The sequence below is a fragment of the Natator depressus genome, chromosome 1, assembly GCF_965152275.1.
Source record: "Natator depressus isolate rNatDep1 chromosome 1, rNatDep2.hap1, whole genome shotgun sequence".
In the NCBI taxonomy this organism is placed as follows: domain Eukaryota; kingdom Metazoa; phylum Chordata; order Testudines; family Cheloniidae; genus Natator; species Natator depressus.
The window spans coordinates 227339407-227359605 of record NC_134234.1 but is presented as its reverse complement, the minus strand read 5'-3'; the positions used below and the strand labels follow the sequence as shown (position 1 = coordinate 227359605).

The window sequence follows — 20199 nt, the reverse complement described above, 5'->3', positions numbered from 1 at the left end:
AACCCAGTTATGCAAATTTTCATCAAGCTTGCCTAGTCTAGACTGGAGACTGTTTTTATTATAGTTTTAGTGTAGAATTAATTAATTCTAATGTAAATTATGTTCATAAACATATTTACTAGGAAAATTAAGCTAAACTACAAAAACCTGAAATGCCAGAAATCTGAAGTATAGTCAATAGGGATATGAATTTTTAATACAAAGAATTAACCCAATAATTGGCCATTATGTTTCCATACAATATATATTTCTTGGCAATGTTGTCAGCAATTAGAGTAATCTGTGCAAGAAAAGAGAAATAGATAAAGTGTAAAAATAGCCTTCAGAACACAGATATGGGCAAGATCCCAAATAACGGTGGACTCTCTTTAAAACAGTTACCTCACATTTTAATCCATTTCAAATGGAAAATTGTTTCAATATCTCCAGTACTACTTCAGTCTTGTCCCTTTAACAATTAGTTTCAGACATGTTTATGCAGTTATATCTGTGTAGTCTGAAATTAATGAATTCTTGTTTAGCCTGTCAAGAACCAAGTGTTATTAAAAGCATATTTAACTTTCTATTCTGCCATTTTTATATTCTAAACTCTAAAATCTAAATTCTAAAGAGGATTTCTTTTTGATAATTGGCAAGTGTTCACTTCTGAAAACCTTAATTAAGAGTGGAACAAAAAAATCTCAGATCACTAAATTTTAAAGCAGGCTACCAGATTAGCATCTTCTTCCCAACATCTGATCCTGAACAAAAGTAATAAATTAAAGAATGGAAATGGCTTAACATTGAATTATTAGAATCTTTAGATTTAATGCCATATAAAAGACACATACTTTAGAAAGACTATTGTAAACTCTAGTTTACTGGATGCACAATATTTAATGGCCACATTAAAGCAATTTTAGCAGGAAATGTTTTAAGTCTTTTAAATTTACCTCACATCATTAGATAAGTCAAGGTGTTTCTGAACTTCTAGTAACACTTCCCGGAAGAAACGCAGACGTTTTTCCTCAAACTGCTGACATTGTTCAAATACCTGCTCCATATTTTCCATATACTGAGGTGTAACATGATCCAGGTCTTTCAGTGATTTTTCATACTTTTCTTTTGTCTGAAAAAGATGCAGTGCAAATTGTTCTTGTTGTTACTAATGGCCTATAACAAGAGGTTCACAGAATGGTGAACTGGTCAATACTGTAACAGTCAATATCGAGACTATAATAGGAACATCTGCTTTATTTATCTTAGTAAAGTTAATTTGTTCTAGGTCATATGTTACACAACAGCTCAGACTGCCGTAAGAGGGGGCAATTTTCATTTGCAAGGTAATGAAATCTTGTAAAAGTATTGAAAGCAATTGAGCTAATGAGAATATGAATCACCTAGGGCTATCTAGAGTCCATTTTCTTTAAGCATTTTAAGTACCATATGTAGGAGTTCCAGAGACATCTGTAAAGCAGACGCATTCAGATGACTTGGTGATGAGATCAGGAGACAGCCAAGAAAGAGCAGTTACCTTACAGTAACTATGATTCAAAAAGTGCTGTCCATGTGGTTTCCACTTCTGCTACACACATGCCCAATGCACACAAAATCAGATTATTTTGGCTAGCAGCGTCTGTTAGGGCTGTGGCTGTACTCTGGATGCTCTTGCATGCCACCACCCAAGGACACAAAAGGCAGGCCCAGCCATCTCTCAATTCCTTCACTAATACAGAATCCAGATGGTATAGGACTCCATAGCAGGAATGGAGGGTGAGTCATGGAATCCATGCAAGGATGGATCTAATTTAACTATATCATAATAGGATTTAATACAGATCCACCCAAAGATTGTCTAAATGGGTATGTTTCCTGACCTTTAACCCTATCTACAAATGGTATAAAACAGCCCAAGGAAGCTCCTGAAGGGTCTTGTTCTGTCCAGGTAATATAAAAAAGAGCCCTAGCCACATCAAGGCTGTGCAGCTCAGCTTTCCCTTAGTTTGTGGGGTTTGGGGAAGAAAACTGGCAGAATCTGTTGATTTAAGTACAAATAAAGAAAATTCTGGCAAAAACTTAGAGTGCGGCCTAAATTACTTTGTCTTTGTGAAACATCGTGTGAGGTCGACCAGCCATGTGGAATTTCTTCTATTCTCCAAGCTAATGTTACAGCAACTAAAAAGACACTCTTTATCGATAGATGGTATAAAGAGCAGGTTGCTAGGGCTCAAAGATGGTCCCATTAAACCACCTAATACCATGTTGAGGTCCCAGGAAGGAGGGGATTCCTGAACTGGGAAATACATGAATGAGGCTCTTGAGGAATCTATTCACTATATGGTGAGAAAATAGCATGCAACCCCTGAAACAGGAAGTGATGTGCTGCTATTGCTACCAAATGTACCCTTACAGAGCCAATGGATAGTCCTGAATGCTTTACGAATAGAAGACAGACCTGAATAGCAGAAATTAGAGCTTCCAAAGGGAGATATTTTCCATTTAGCTCAATCTAGTAGAGTGGTTTTTGCTATGCACCGAGATGTTCTGGATTTCAGCTGAACAACTTCTTTCAATGGTAGTTAACCAGCCAGCATCTGCACTATCTGAGGTAAAGATACTTTGTCTGGGTTGCATCTGACCTTCGTTTTGAGAATCGATGTCAGGTAGAACAGGACTGTGATCAGGGACTGTGCTGACAAGTTCATTAGGTTGAAGAACATAACTGTTTGGGCCAACCTGGGACTAGAATGATCATTACTGTTGAAAGTTGCTTGAGTTTCCTCAGACCCTTGGTATTAATGAGATTGGTGGGTAGGTGAACATGATCTCCGGTGCCCATGGGATAAAGAGAAAATCCAACATGGAGCCTGGGAGCCAGCCAGCCCCCCTTTAACCAGAATATGTGGCATTTCTTGTCCTAATCTGTAGTAAAAAAGATCTGTTTTTATATATCCTATGGAAGATGCTTTGCAGGATCAAGTCCTCTACTCAAGGTCATCTGAAAACTGCCTGCTGAGCTGGTTCACCAGGATGTTCTGTAAGCCTGCTAGAGCCACTGGTGCGATTTAGTGTGGAATATGCCTGTTCGAGACTAATTGCTTCTTGGCAGAGGAAGGGGGAGATGACCATGCCACTCCTTTTATATTGACAAAACATTGTTGCCATGTTGTCAGTCATTATTTCAGTAGCTGATTCACGTAGCACAGCTACAACCGTTGTGCACACTAGGCTAATGACTGAGTTCTATAACATTTACTTGGAGGTAAGCTTCTTGGGAAGTTTGGAGGCCTTAAGCATGAAGGTGCGCCCAGTGAGTTTGGCAAATTTTAAATTAATCTGGATGGCTCTAAGTGGAAGGCACCATCTTTCTCATTTGGTAAGGAAAAAAAGATACTGCTGCTCGAATCAGTTACTCTTCCATTTCCTGCAGGTGTTCATGCTCACTGTCCTGTTCTTACTGGTGCAGGCTGTGAAGCTGTACCAAATGTCCCTCTTGAGTAGACCTATGATATCTTGTAGGAGAGGGAGCTCTTACTCTAGAGAAGGCACTAGAGTGAGTCTGCCTAACTGACTGCATACCCTAAGGGCCCAAGTAGGGCAAGACTGCATATTGTATGTGTAAGAGGCTGCAAGCCATGAGGGCAGATATTAGGGTGAACGTCCCCCCACAAGGATTCCAGGGGTCTGTGTTTATAAAGGAGAATCCTGGATTCCCTCTCAGACTAGTAGGGCTTGTAAGAGTGAAAAAAGTGAATGAACATAAAAATGGACACAATGGGTCAGACCAATTGTCCATCTAGCCCAGTAGCCAGTCTTCCGACAATGGCCAATGCCAGGTGCTTCAGTGGGAATGAGCAGAACAGGGCAATTAGCGAGTGATCCATCCCACTCTCCAGTCCCAGCTCCTGGCAGTCAGAGGTAAGGGACACGCAAAGCACGGGGTTGCATTCCTGACCATCTTGGCTAAAAGCCATTGATGGACCTATCCTCCATGAATTTATCTAATTCTTTTTTGAACCCAGTTGTAATTTTGGCTTTCACAACATCCCCTGGCAACAAGTTCCACAGGTTGACTGTGCGTTGTGTGAAGACGTACTTCCTTTTGTTTAAAGCTGACCCCTGGTTCTTGTGTTATGTGAAGGGTGTATAGCACTTCCCTATTCACTTTCTCCACACCCTTCATGATTTTATAGACCTCTGTTATATCCCCCTTAGTCGTCTCTTTTCAAGGCTGAACAGTCTGTGTTTTTAATCTCTCCTCATATGGATGCTGTTCCATACCCTTAATCATTTTTGTTGCCCTTTTCTGTACCTTTTCTAATTCTAAAATATCTTTTTTGTGATGGGGAGACTGGAACAGCAAGCAGTATTCAAAGCGTGGATTTATATAGTGGCATTACGATATTTTCTTTCTTATCTATCTCTTTCCCAATGTTTCCTAACATTCGGTTAGCTTTGACTGCCACTGCACACTGAGCGGATGTTTGCAGATAATTATTCACCATGACTCCAAGATCTCTTTTGTGTGTGATACCAGCTAATTTAGATCCCATCATTTTGTATGTATAGTTGGGAGTATGTTTTCTAATGTGCATTACTTTGCATTTATCAACACTGAATTTCACCTGCTACTTTGTTGCCCAGTCACCTATTTTTGTGAGATCTTTTTGTAACTCTTAGCAGTCTGCTTTGGATTCAACTGTCTTGAGTAACTTTCTATCATTTGCAAATGTTGCCACCTCCTTATTTACCCCTTTTTCCAGATCATTTATGATTCTGAGTATGTTGAACAGCACTGGTTCAAGTACAGATTCCTGCAGGACACAAATATTTACCTCTCACTATTCTGAAAACTGATCACTTATCCCTACCTTTTGTTTCTTGTCTTTTAACCAGTTACTGATCCATGAGAGAACCTTACCTCTTATCCTATGACAGCTTACTTTGCTTAAGTTTGGTTCTCTGAAAGTTCAAGTATACTATATCCACTGGATCACCCTTGTCCAAATGTTTATTGACCCCCTCAAAGAATTCTAATAGATTAATGAGGCATGATATCCCTTTACAAAAACCATGTTTACTCTTTCCCAACAAATAGTGTTCATCTATGTATCTGATAAGTCTGTTCTTTAGTATAGTTTCAACCAATTTAGTTGGTACTGAAGTTAGGCTTACTGGCCTGTAATTGCCAGGATTGCCTCTGCAGCCCTTTTTAAAAAATTAGTATCATATTAACTATCCTCCAGTCGTGCTGCAGGAGCTGATTTAAGTGATAGATTACATACCATAGTTAGTAGTTGTGCAATTTCATATTTGAGTTCCTTCAAAACTCCTGGGTGAATACCATCTTGCCCTGGAGACTTATTGTTTAATTTATCATTTTGTTTCAAAACCTCCTCTACTGACACCTCAATCGGGGACAGTTCCTCAGATGTCTTATCTAAAAAGACTGGCTCATGTGTGGAAATTTCCCTCAGATCCTCAGCAATAAAGACCGATGCAAAGAATTCATGCAGCTTCTCCGCAACGGCTTCATCTTTCTTGAATGCTCCTTTAGCATCTTGATTATCCAGTGGCCCCACTGATTGTTTAGCAAGCCTCCTGCTTCTAATGTATTTCATTTTTTTGCTGCTAGTTTCTGAGTCTTTTGCTAGTTGCTCTTCAAATTCTTTTTTGGCCTACCTAATACTTTTACACTCCACTTGTCAGAATTTATGCTCCTTTCTATTTTCCTCAGTAGGATTTAACTTCCACTTTTTAAAGGATGCCTTTTTGCCTCTTACCACTTCTTTTACTTTGTTGTTTCGCTACGGTAGAACTTTTTTGATTCTCTTACTATGTTTTTTAATTTGGGGTATACATTTAATTTGAGCCTCTATTGTGGTGTTAAAAAGTTTCCATGCCACTTGCAGGCATTTTGTTCTTGTGATTGTTCCTTTTAATTTGCATTTAACTAGCTTCCTCATTTTTGCATAGTTCCCCTTTCTGAAGTTAAATCTCACTATGGTGGGCTTCTTTGATATCCCCCCCCCTTCCCCAAAGATATTTAAATTCAATTATATTATGGTCGCTATTACCAAGTGGTTCAGCTTTATGCACCTCTTGACCAAGATCCTGTGCTCCACTGCGGACTAGAAGAACTGCCTCTCCCCTTGTGGGTTCCAAGACTAGCTGCTCAAAGAAACAATTTATGGTGTCTAGAAATGTTATCTCTGCAGTTCGTCCTGAGGAGACATGTACCCAGTCAATGTGGAGATAGTTGAAATCCCTCATTATTATTGATTTTTTAATTATTATAGCCCCTCTAATCTCCTGGACCATTTCACAGTCACCATCACCATCTTGGTCAGGTGGTCAGTAGTATATTCCTGCTGCCATATTCTTCTTATTCAAGCATGGAATTTCTATCCACAAAGATTCTATGGTACAGTTTGATTCATTTAAGATTTTTACTATATTCGATTCTGTGCTTTCTTTCACATATAGTGCCACACCCCCTCCAGCATAACCTACTCTGTCATTCTTATATATTTTGTGCCCCGGTATTACCGTGTCCCATTGATTATCATCATTCCATCAAGCTTCTGTGATACCTATTATCTCAATATCCTTATTTAATAACAGGCACTCAAGTTCACCCATACTAGTGTTTAGACTTCTAGCATTTGTATATAAGCACTTATAAAATTTGTCACTTTTTAGCTGTCTGCCATTATGCAATGTAATTGAATGAGACTCTTTTGCATTTGACTGTTTCTCTTCAGTTCCTACCTGTACTTTATCAATTTCTAGCCTCTCCTCTTTACTAGGATATAGAGAATCCCCATTAATAGATCCTCCGTTAAGGATGTCTGTCCAAACTGTGTGCTCCTCCACACCCGTCGACTTTCCCCCAGCCCCTATTTTAAAACCTCATCTACAACATTTTAATTTTACATGTCACCAATCTGGTTCTGTTTTGGTTTAGGTGGAGCCCATCCTTCCTGTATAGGCTCCTACTTTCCCAAAAGGTTCCCCAGTTCCTAATATACCTAAACCATCCTCAATACACTATCATCTCATCCATGCATTGAGACCCTCCAATTTTGCCTGTGTCTGTCTGACTGACCTGTTACGTAGAACTGGAAGAATGTCAGAGAATGCTACCATGGAGGTCCCGGACTTCAGTCTCTGACTTGACAGCCTAAATTTAGCCTCCAGGACCTTTCTCCTACCTTTCCCTATGTCACTGGTGCCTACATGTATAACCACCTGGCTCCTCCCCAAGACTGCACATAAGCCTGTCTAGATGTCTCAAGAGATCCACAATCTTTGCATCCAGCTAGCAATTCACCATGTTGTTCTCCTGGTCATCACAAACCCAGCTATCTATATTTCTAATGATCGAATCCCCTGTTACTATTATCTCACTCTTATCAACTGTGATACCTCCCTACTATGCTCAAAAAGGGAGACTCAACCAAATATTCTTACTCTAAAAGGTGAGCTAACCTGTCTAGTGTCATATGGTGATCTCAAATCCCACCCACAACCTGAACAGTAGAGCTCATTGGTACAGAGGCAAAAGGTAGACAATGAAAGCAAGGTTGATTCTGACTGTGCAGTCAGCACACAATCACTTGGTACAGAAGGCACAGAAAGTCTGTGTTAGAAGCATCTACACTGCAGCTGGCAGTCCTGGGTACGGACTGAATCAAAACAGATATACAGGGGTTGGTACCAGGTCAACTGTGGAGTGCTCCTTCTAGAGGTACTGTGGGTACTCTGACTGGTCCAATGCTGAATATCAGAGGGACCTATTTGAGCCAGAACTGCCTTTTGGCTGCAAGACTTGAGGAGATGTTTGCCTCATTTTACTAGGCCCCTGGGTGGGTGACCTAGGCCTGCGCTCATTAGGAAGACACTGTTCCCACATCCCCTTTGATGATTGGGTAGGTCTTAGCTGCTCTATCAGGATCGGTAGTTGACGTGTCCGATGTCTTAAATAAAGAGAGCCTGGGAGTTTTGAGTAGAGCCTCAGCTCACAGGAACACTAGATGATGGAGCCTGATCAGGCTTGGTGAGCCCTTCTCTCTCAGATTCAGGAGAAGCTCTCAGAGTGCTCCAGGAGAAAAAGTCTGAGGTGGGCCTCTCTTGCTGTGTGTCCTTTTAGTAAATAAGCAACAGACTGAGCACGCATCAGGAATGTGCCTTACACAAAGTCACTCTAATCACAAAAAATTGTGATTACCAAAAACTATATTTTAAAGTTATGAGAGAAACTGACAAGAACCAGCTAAATCAAATCAAGTTAGATCTATCCTTTAAATGTATGGTTCTTTGATCTATCTCTGACTAGGTCTTTGCACCGTACAACTTACAGACATAAAAAAGGAATTCACATAGGTCTGGGAATATTAATTATTTGTCCTTTCAATTCAATGGGAACATATAGGACACTTATTAAAGGTGAGGCTCTGAATATGTACACTAGAACACTTACTACATCTATCTATAATGCTAATAAATCACTACAAGAATGTAATGCTGAGCCCTGGGGGGTCAAGGAAAGGCAAGGCTGCTTTTTCCCCTTCTTACACCCCAGAGAATGGCACCCGATACGGGGAATCACTCAAAAGAGGGGGAGAAGAAAAAGAGCAGAGAGGATCTGAGTGAGTAAAGGATGCCCAAATGGGGCAACTGGTAGGGAAATTTCACAGAAACATTTACTCTTTTTAACATAGCATCAATTTGACTCAACTGCCTTTCATGCACTATTTAACTGTGCTAAAGAGGTACATTCTGCAGTCAAATAAGACAATTTGCATGTTGCAGATAAGCTTTATTACCCCCAGCTCATGGCCCCTCTAAACTGAAAGGGTAATTCAGTCCTCACCCCACCTCTAGAACTCCGTTTCTCCCTCCACACTCTACGATACTGGAGGCAACAGTACTGTGTAAGGCTCATATATTACCATTGTTATAGTTACAAACCTGCCCTTGACACGTGCTGTGGAGAGAGGGTTGTGTGTGTTCCTAACACTGTGGCTCTTGTTGGATCATATTAAAGAAGTTCTGTATTAAAATCACAAATGAGTTTGATTCCCCATAGTTTAAATTCCAGGGTATTACTAATTTAGAGGTCTCTTGGTTCTTGGTACTGTTTCTCTCCCTCTGTGTGTGAAACTTGCAAGCTGCTAATTGTGTTAGTACATTCTAAGACAGAGTCTGTTCTCAAAGCAATTCACAGAGAGAGAGAGAAACAGCACCCAGAGACTCCCCGCCCTTTTGTTGTATTAACAATTGTGATTAAAATAGAGATAGAGGAAGTGTGTGGATAATAACTGAATGATCAGGGAGGTGCCAGCCTAAGAATCCAGTGTCCATCGGCTGAAGAAGGCGTCAAGTGGAAATAACCAGAGGACCCCCGGAGGGCAGACTGGAATCCACCCAACAGCCTCAAGAATGGGAGAACCAAAGAACAAGATAACATCTTGGAGCCGCCAGGAATGTGCTATCTGCTGATTGATTCAGCAACAGCATGATGAAGCAATTCCCATAGACTGGCATAGGAAGAAATTCCTATAAAAATAGACTCTAAAAAGTGAGAACTTTGGGGTCTGATTCTGCAAACCAACTTCCAGGAGCATCAGATGAGCATCTGACAAGGCCCTGCTCCCTCCTCATGTCCAGGCCACCTGGCCAGTGGATTGGCATGAGCAACTCTAAGGCTGGTAACTATGATAACAACCTTGCAGAACCTCTGTGTGTGTGTTTGTATGAATGAATGTGTGAATAAATATGAGATTGAATGGAATGTTATAGCTATAACTAACTGCTTACTATGATTCTTTCTGTATTCACAACAAATGTGGTATTTTGCCTTTTTCCCTTTAATAAGATCCTGCTGGTTTTTATTTTATTGGTATAACACTCTCGCACAAGGACCATAATTTAAAATGTGCCCTGCTGCATATAATGAGTTTGACACTCCAACATTGCACTCGCTTGTAGTGCAGTTCGCTGTGCATATATTCCATACACAGAGATATGCAAAGTAGCATGCCCAGAATGTTAAATGTGAACAGTACACTAGCATGCAGAGTTTACCTTTAGCACATCTTGTTTGCTTTTTTCCACTTTGTCTTGTAATTTCTTAAGTTGTTCTGGATTCAGTGCTGGATCTGCTTTGCTGTTCATTTCTCGGGATATAGCCAGTTTCTCTTCTTTGCATGCTGCATGGTATGCTTTCTTAGCAGCTTCCACCTACAAATGAAGTTTTGAATCTTTCTGTCTGGTACAATTTACAAATAATCAGCAGCAGTTATGTATGAATGAGTAACTTCACTGTCATGAAAAAAATTGGCATTTTGTTTGAAGAACCTTACATTCAGACCCATTGCTATGCTCAAGCAATTTAATCACAATACAATGTAGGAGAAAGAGTGTGAGGAAACTAAATATTATAAGATCTGACATTCTCCTTCCATACAAAATAAGTTACTGTCACTCAGTTTAGCTTAATAAACTTACTGAGGAAAGAAAGATTCAGTGATGCCTCTCAGAAAGCCCTGAATAAAATTTTTTGCTTGTGCCTGTGTCTCCCCCGTGAGTCCCCTCCCATACACACCTTTAAACAACAGACACAATGTTCAACCAATCAGTCTCTCCATTTCTCTCAGGATGTTTTTCCTTGAACTCATTTTTCCTGTAGCATGTGCCTCAACTAAGTCCTAAATCCTATATCTGTACAAACAGATGCTGTAAAAGGGCAGAAAAATAGGTTAACTCCACCTTCTCCAGAACTATGCTCAGGCTACTGAGGTTGGAGAGGGCGCAGTGGTTACTGAGAAAATATCAAGAGAAGATTTTTCTTCAGAAGAGGCTCTGAAGCAGACACCTAATTGAGAAAGAATCCAGTAGACTGTGGTTTTTCTCACTTTAGTGATTTCTATGAGGTATCAATATATTGACGCACAACATGCAAGCTACTGCTGTACCTCTTTTAGCTTTTTTGCCCAGGGTTTCTGTGCCTTTCTGTATCCATCTTCTGCTTCTTTCGTTTCCTTAAATCCTCCCATCATTTGCTTATGAAAGGCCTCCTTCTGCCAGTTCTTGATCTTTTCAAAGTCCTCATTCATCAGTGCACTTTTTATGTCTAGATGTAATTCACTCACTTTTTCAGCTTCTGACATAACTGCATGCCAAGCCTTTTCTACTGTTCCATACTGTGGACCTAAACACAACAGGACAAATCATTTTCAATAAATCACAACACACAGGACTTTCATCCCTAAAAAGTCATCTCAAGCTATTTGTTGATACTGAGTTCTTATACTGTATTTAGTTGTACATAATCCATAATCCTATTTTTGTATTTTACATCTTAAATCAGAGATTAGTGTATTTTCATGCTTTTTTTAAACATTATGTAATTACAGATTAATAGATTTTAGGTCCAGAACGAACCATTTCGATAATTTAGTCTGACTTTCTGCATAACACCGGCCATAAAATTTAAACCATTAATTCTGACATCAAACTCAATGTGAGGTTGAATTATAGCATATTTTTTAGAAAGACATCTAAGTTTGATTTAAAGATTTGTAGTGACTGCAATCCACCACATCCTTTGGTGAATTATTCCAGAGGTTAATTACCCTCTCTAATAAATAACATCTTTTTTTCAGTTTCAAGATTCAACTTCTAACCACTGGATCTTATTATGCCTTTGACTGTTAGAAAGACCTATCATCAGATATTCTCTTCCCAGGTAGGTTCTTGTAGACCACCATCAATTCCCCTGTTAACCATCTCGTCAATAAGCTAAATAGATTGAGTTCCTTAAGTCTCACCATACAGTATGTTTTTCAGTCCTTCCATCATTTGCTGAACCCTCACCAATTTTTCAAAATTTTTGTGGCTCTATAAACACTATGAAAGAACACAGTATTCGACTAGTGGCCTCATTAGTGCCACATGCAGAGGTAATAACTTCCCTACTTGATGTATCGCTATTTTGATATACTCTTAACAGCCTATTTGATAGACTTCTGTTTATATACTAAAAAACTGTATTTGCTCTTTTGGTCATAGCACCACACTGGGCACTCGTGTTAATTTGTAGTCTACCATGATGCCCAAATCTTCTGTAATTATGTACTAATCACAGTCAAAGCAGCCTTCCTTGAAATTGATTCATAGTCCCTTCACTGCTGGTACTCCACCAGAACTGCCACTGGACTTCTTAATATTCAACTGCAGTCTTCATAATGTGGGTCTTCTACCACTACTTACCTGAAAAGTTCTCTTGTACTACACATCTATAAGAACCTCTGAGCAAGGAAGGGAAGATTCACTTGTTTTGACATGAAACAAGCAAGCAAGCAAGTCACGGGTGCAGGAGTGGATGCCTTAATTTAGTTTTGATAACTGTGCTCATCTTTTACAGCATTTGGCGTTTTTGTAAAGAATCCATTAAGAGGCTAAGAAATTCTGTGCACCCTTTCACCTTGTAATCACTAATGCTGAAATGCTCCTTTTGAAACTATTTTCTTCATCTCATGACATTTTGGTTACCTTTTTCCACAAGTTGTTTCCATCTTTTTGCCCATTCTGTAAGCTGCTGAGCATAGGTCTTCTCTATTCTTGCACGTTCATGAATACAGTTCATGAGATCGCTGCAAAGTCTGTGACCATCATCAATTCGCTTTACTGTACGTTTATAATTTCCAACCTAGGAATACAAAAAATATTTAGGAATTGCTACTTGAAAGCTGTGGGCCACAAGAGAGGCAAATCTCCAGTCTATCAGCAATTAATAGAACAGCATGAAAATGGGAACCAAACAGATTATTAAAAAACAGTAAGAATCCACTGTTTATAGCATAATTTTCAACAGAAAGGGCTAAGTTAACTTAAAAGAAAGTATGAGAAAATTTATCTTTTAAGTAGGAGAGCTGAATATGAGATTTTAATTTCAAGTACCATGTTTTTTTTACAGAAGACTACAGCGAGCCAATAACATTGTTGCTCAAGGGTCACACTGCATGCTTTCCTGCTAAAAATAGTGTGGTCCACTTTGAAAGTTACACTAAGATAAAAACAGAACCACCAACATACATTAACATCAGCACTTCTGCACTAATAGCACCTAGGACTGTAATAAAATTTTAGCCCTTTTGTAACATAATTATGGCTGCAGTTTAAGTTCGTCACCAGGAGAAATTTTTCTTAAGAACAATTGCTTTACAGTATTATTTGATGTTTGCATAATAAAATATTCTAATTTTTGCCTCCTGATTTTCTACTTTAACCTCAACACAGAAATACAAGATTTTACTTCAACACCCATCACTAAGGGGTTCAATAGCCACGTCCTACTTTGCTGTTCAATGTGTTAAAACAAACTGCACCTTTCTGTATTATGGGAACTACAGTTAAAATGAATGAATACAGGAGCACTATGAAATTTACATTTAGTATGACATTTAAATGAAATCTCCAGGGTGAAGGAGTACATAGTTTAAGAATGCAACATGGAAGAGCTCAACCACTTCAAGTCTGGCAGAGACTCAGAGGACAGGCAGCAGATTTTCAACAGTGAAACAGATAAAAATATGGAGTAAGTAAGTATTTAGCTCTAGAAGGTACTGTAAAGTTCCATTTGGGAAGAAACTGAGAGCCAACACCAGGTCCATTATTAATGTGCAGCCAGTAGAGGAAAAAAAAACCCACAGGCACTGTGAAGGTGAACTAAAGCTTTTGTAAACATTTAAAAACAATTAACAGAATTTGTCCAATCTATAAATATGGGAATTACTCACTCAAGTTGTTTGTCAAAACCACTCAACTGCAAAGGAACACAGAATTTGGTGGTGAGGTGGAGGATGAACTTGTATTCAAGTATTTCATATTAAAACGTATTTGACGTCTTCACATCTAGACACTGTCTGATAGCGATCTGAGGTCCTAAAGACATGAAGCTGTTCACCAAATCTTTTAGGTTTACTTTTTACAAAATTTTAGCACAACTTTGTAAATGACTGAAAACTGAACAAGACAGCAAAGTAACCTATCTGTAAATCCACTTGATTCAGAACAGTTCTACAATCAAGTACACGGGTTACTCCTGGTGGAATTTTGTGCCACTGCGCATGCACAGAATTCATATTCCCCGCATATGTCTTTGCTTCCCCCCAGAAAAGTGACTTTCTGACAAGAAGCAAAGGGAAGCTGCATGAGCAGTCACTCACTAGCTGTGCAGGATCATTGTTTCAGGGACCAGAAGCAGCCGTCAGAGAGGTTAATCGCCGCAGGGCTGGAGACACCCCAGCCAGTGGCTCCTACCCTGAGCTGGAATCAGACTCACCCCCAGAAATCTCCCAGAGCTGCAGGAAGCTCAGCATCCTCCCCTGCTTCCTACCCCCATCGCTTCTCAGTTGTGGAGGGCTACGGGGAGTTCTGGATTTATGGGGTGAGGTTTGGTGGTGGTGTCTGGTTATGGGGTGTCTGGTTATGGGGTGAGGTTTGGTGGGGGTGTCTGGGTATGGGAGGTCCAGATGTACGGGGGTTGAGTGGATGGGGGAGCAGCTCCTCATACATCTGGAACTCCCATACCCAGACACCCCCACCAAACCTCACCCCATAAATCCAGAACCCCCCTAGCCCTCCATACCCAAATCCCACGCCACTGAACCTCAAACCCTGCATCTGGACACCGCTGCATCCAGATCCCCTGCCTCTGGACCTCCACCTCTGCACCCACACCACCCCCCCACTGAGCTCCCTGCACTCAAACCCCCACCCTGAGCCCCCACATCCAGATCCCGATGCCACTGAGCCCCAATTAGCTGCACCCAGACCCCCACCCCCCAAGCCCCACTCTCCCAGTACCCAGACCCTGCCACTGAGCCCCAACCACTTTCACCTGGAAGCCCCTGCAGAGTCCCATTGCCCCTGCATCTGGACCTTCCCCCCCCCCCCCATGAGCCTCTGTGCATCCAGATCCCCCCACACCTAGACCCCCTCCCACTGAACTGCCTGCCCCCAGATTGTCCCACACACAATCCTCTCACCCCACAGCTGGATCCCCCACACTGAGCCCTTCCACACTTGGATCCTGCCTGTTCCACACCTGCTGCACCTGGCCTCACCACTGAGTCCGTGTCCTTGGGGTGGGAGATGGGGAGGCTGCAGGGTGATCTCCCACCTTCGTGCAGCCAGTGGCCTGTACTCCCCACTGCCATGATGGAACCTCTGCATTTATTTATTAACAAATAAAACTTGCAGAATTTTAAAATATTTTGCACAAAATTTTTAATTTTTGGCAGAGAATTTAATTTTTTGGCACAGAATGCCCTCAGGAGTAACGGGTGTACACTTTTAGAATACTCCTCCCACTTTTAGAAGAGGGGGTTAAACAAAAGCAATTGTTTTCTGCATTAAGGTAAAAGGCCACACTTCATTTTCAGCTCATCAATGGCTATGCTGATATTTGATACAGAAATATTCTATGCCAAAAATGACACAATATTGTTTGACTTTGACAACTAATGCCCTTACAGTAATCTGTTCAGCATTCCTTAATTACTGGGCTATACTCATTTCAGCAAAACAAAGAATGCCAGGTGGCAACTAACCTACTACCCTCTCTCCTCCCAAAAAGACACCTGATCTAGCTTAGCTATACAAAGGTGATTTGTTTTAATCTTGTCAAAGAACAGTGTATTCACTGTTAAATAACTGCTTAACAGGATGTGACAAGCTAGAAATAAAGTCACCACAATCTCAAGTGAGAATGGGCAAAGTGCCCATGCCATGCACCTTTCATCCAGTAACAGAGAAATGTTAACATTTCCCTTACTTTCAACAGAAACTGGGAGATGATTCACTTTATACTGACAACTAACAGCAAATATGACTCTACACTAATTACACAAAGTTTAGGTAAATTAAGAAAAAAACCGAGCAGTACAAAAAGAGATCTTCACCAGACTCTTGATGAAGGAGGAACAGACAAATCTGCTCAAAAATTATTCTGGTTCAAGTTCTGCAGCTGAACGCTATCAAAACTGGTTATGCTACCTTCCACCAATAAAGGAAACCTCATATAAGCATCAGTTATTTTTGTGTCTAATTACATATTCTGGGACTTTTATGGCTGTGGAAGTCAGAATATTTTCTTAATACTACAAATTCAGAATTTTTACCAAGATCATAGGATTTATTATATCAATACTTAATAGAACTTGGATGCCTTGTAGTATTCATAATGTAAGACAGAACCTTTTAGTTCTAGGTTTCTGGCCATGTTGGTAATGGCTTAAAACTGCCACTCTCAAACAACCATTCAGAGGCTTGTGAAACAAGATGATCTATTATCTTTCAGTTCCTAGTGCATAGGCATCCACCTCACAAAACCCACAATCACACCCAGAACCCCTGCTGGCCAAGAACTGCATCCATGTTGGAAATGATTTACCATTTATTCCTAGAGATGGTCCCCTACTCCAGCTAGGGGTGGAAGCACATTGGCAAGGTAGTGTGGAAAGCTTGCTTTATATTAATTCATTCTGTGGTTAAAATAGGCTATCATTTTCTAGGGCTGTAAAGACTGGTACTTTTCACCAGGGCTCTAAAAGTATAAGAATAAAAAATGCTGACATTGAGAAACTATAAGCTATCCCATTTGATAGATTACTGTGACTTCACTGCCAATTGAAATAAATATATTTGAAAATGTAGAAAAACATCCAAAAATATTTAATAAATTTCAATTGGTATTCTATTGTTTAACAGTGCAATTAAAACTGGGATTAATTGTGATTGTTTTAATCACAGTGAGGGCAGCCAGCTTCAGCAGTGTTACTGAGCATGCTCAGTCCGTGAGAGCATGCCAAAAAGCAAATGGGGGGGGGGGAGACGACAACATAACCCCACATGCCCCCCCACGTCGCCTCTGTAAGAAGGTCTGTGCACACCCCACACACCGGAGCTTTTTGCTTAGCAGTACCCCTAGAGGGGTGGCGCTTGCGCCTCGTGCCTATAGCCCCTCCCCTGGCTGTATGAGGTGGCGCTGCCCCGAATCCCCCCAGTTCTTTCGCACTGAATGTCCAGGGAAAGACTCCAATACAGAGGGAATGTAGGGTGTGTCGTGGAATAAACATCTGCATCACATCTCAGAAGAGTCGCCCCGGGACCTGCAGTGCTCCCAATTGGTCCTATGCGACCTCTTCTTTGGCACCGACAATGGAGAATGATTCCTGTGCCTCTTCAGAGAGACCCCTACCCTGGAACGAGAAGCAGCAGCACTTTCTGAGCCAGAGGGCAATCTGTGGCCTGAGGAAGGCCACAATATCGGGTCAGGCTTCATGGCCTGTTCAAGCAGGTGCTGCTTAAGGCGAACATCCTGCATTGTCAACCCAAGTCCTCTCTTGAACGTTTACAAACTGAGCAGTGCTCTTTAAGGTGGGCTTCGCCAAGGCACAGCAAGCACCACATATGGGGGTCACTGTTAGGAATAGTCACTCCAAATGAAGGGAAATGTTTGAGCCCCAGTGAGGGGAGTATTACCGCTAACACTATACTTAGGGCCCTACCAATTTCATGGCCTTAAAAAACATGTCATGGACCGTGAAATAAGCCCTTCCCTGTGAAATCTGGTCTCCCCCTACTGCTAGGAGCACCCCAGGCAAGCAGTTCCTAGCTCCAGCTGGGCTAGGGAGGGACAGAACTTGTCCATCCCCTGCACAGCTACTCTCAGGGAGGAGCTCAGACCCTCCACCACCTCTGGGAAACTCCTGCAGCTGAACGAAGCTCTGCAGTTGCTGCCTTCGGAGTCCGGCTCTGAAGGCAGCACAGAAGTGAGGGTGGCAATCCCATGCCCCCCAACAACAGCTTTGCAACCCACCGACAATCCCCCTTTTGAGTCAGGATCCCCACGGTTACAACACTGTGAAATTTCAGATTTAAACATCTGAAAATGTGAAATTTGTCAATTTTCAAATCCTATGGCTGTAAAATTGACCATAATGGAACATGAATTTGGTAGGGTCCTAACTATGCTATATGCTATAACTTTTACTCTAACACTATTAACTATGTACAATAAAATTAGGCTGTGACACAGCCAGAAAGGGTTAAGCAACTTACAGGCTAATTGACCCAGATTCAACCTTTAGAGACAGATTAGCATACAGTGTTTGGGTTTTTGTGTTTTTACATATATATTGTAATCAAACAGTTCCTGTCTCTCGCTGTATTTTGTTAATTCAGAGATCAAAAGGAGATATTAACATTTAAATCAACTGTGAATGTAGTGATATCATGGTCTCAATTTCTCTTTGAAGTATATATCAAATCACCTGCAAATGGTGGGAGATAGGCAATTGCCTTATGTTAATCCATACAGCTAATTACCGGTGATGTTTAGGAAACAGGTTACTTCAAAGTCACTATTGTTCACCTGAGGACTGCGTGCTGTCAAGAGGATGCCCAAAACTGTAGAAAGGGCTCTTGGGACCGGATCCTTCATCATCTCAAATCTGCTTATGCTTCATCAGGGTAAGTCTGAGCCACAAGACAGAGGTCTCCAATTACATTTTGGATAGTCCTATTATTGAAAATTGGACAACCTATGGACTAATTCTGAAAGAACTCTTTGCAACTCTAGAGCTCACCATCTCTACTATGAAACTGACCAAAGAACTATATTCATGTCTGTATGTATAATCTTTTAACCAATACACTCCCTCCTTTTTTAAATAAATTTTAGTTTAGTTAATAAGAATTGGCTGTAAGCATGTATTTGGGTAAGATCTGGAATATTCATTAACTTGGTGGGTAATGTATCCAATCCCTTGGAACTGGCAGAACTTTTTATATGATTAACAAGATTTTCAATAATCCTCATCATAATTGACTTGGCTGTCTGGGAGGATGCCTCAGGCTGGGTTGCTTTAAGGGAACTGTGTTATTGGATTCTGGGTAACCAAGAAGGTATTGTAGAAGCTGTTTTGCTGCTGGCTTGGTAAAGCTAAGTATCACAATAACCACCAGTTTTAGGGATTGTCTGCCTCATTCTTTGCAGTTTGCCCTAATTGAGCAATCTCAGCATGGCACTCCAGGACCCTGGTAACATAGGCTAAGAAGATAAATTCTGAGGTTGTAAAACAACAACCACACAGAGCTCCAACTCCAGCCATCGGGCAATGAGAAGGAACTGAGAGAAGTTGGGGTGGCACCATCTCATGTAGCCAGGGGAAGTGCTACAGGTTCGAGCGTTGCCCCTCTATGAGTACCACTAGGCAGAAGTCTCCAGCTCCGGTGCACGGGGTGCACACACACCTATTTGGAATATAAGTCTGCATCTACTTGAAGAAATCTGGGAGGTAATAAGCTTTTTAGATAGGGAGCACTATTACTGCTATGACTCCTGATAGAAGGAGTACATTGCATAACAGTGAAAATAAGTGTCTTGCTTATTCTCCAGTCAACAGTCACAAGAGGGACACAGTGACACAGATTGACTTGGGATACAGAATTTCACAGTTCTGAGTCACTGACCCTTCATGTAAGTTAAATGAGTTTCACAGGCTTGTCTATATGAACATTTAGTTTGTGCAAAGCTAACATGTGAATCTACCCAGCACTAGCCTGCCACGGACCAACTGTCACGTGGATCCTGCTGACACACAGTAACAGTTTCTTAACGCGCTTTGACCTACTCTAGTTTCAAAGAGGACTAGATCAAAGTACATTAACAAATTGTTACTGCACATCAGCAGGGTCCACAATATAGTTGGTCTGTGGCATGTTAGCATGGGGTAGATTCATACCTTGCCTGCTGTGAACTACATTTCATGTGGACAAGACCTAATTCTAGTTCTTAAAGGACATTCCCCTACCAAAAAGAGAGCCATCTTAATATATGGCAGCCTTGCTAGCAGTGTCAGAAAGGCAGAGGCTTGAAATTGCTTTCAGAATATCTAATATAATAGAGGAATAGACAAATTACAGAAAAAAGTAAGGTGGCTATCTGGCTTTTGTACTCTTTCTTCTGGTAATGTGCAGCTTGCTGGCCACTGATATTTTTTTAATTGTTGTTGAGAAATTTAACTAACTGAATAAATCCTAGAAAAGAGGGAGGAAACAGTTTGACAGTAACATCAGGTTTCAGAGTAACAGCCGTGTTAGTCTGTATTCGCAAAAAGAAAAGGAGTACTTGTGGCACCTTAGAGA

The 20199-nt window shown here is 40.9% G+C and overlaps 1 protein-coding gene across 4 annotated transcripts in view; it reads right to left on the bottom strand.

Moving 5' to 3' along the window:
- PACSIN2 (protein kinase C and casein kinase substrate in neurons 2) overlaps positions 1–20199 on the bottom strand; it is a 129223-nt gene that overhangs the window by 19493 nt on the left and 89531 nt on the right. For all 4 annotated transcript variants that reach the window (XM_074936900.1, XM_074936927.1, XM_074936910.1 and 1 more), the window contains 4 exons: positions 12538–12694; positions 10959–11194; positions 10069–10224; positions 933–1108 (listed from right to left, as the gene is read on the bottom strand). In XM_074936900.1, coding sequence (XP_074793001.1) covers positions 933–1108; positions 10069–10224; positions 10959–11194; positions 12538–12694 — 725 coding nt within the window. The remainder of the gene's footprint in view (positions 1–932; positions 1109–10068; positions 10225–10958; positions 11195–12537; positions 12695–20199) is intronic.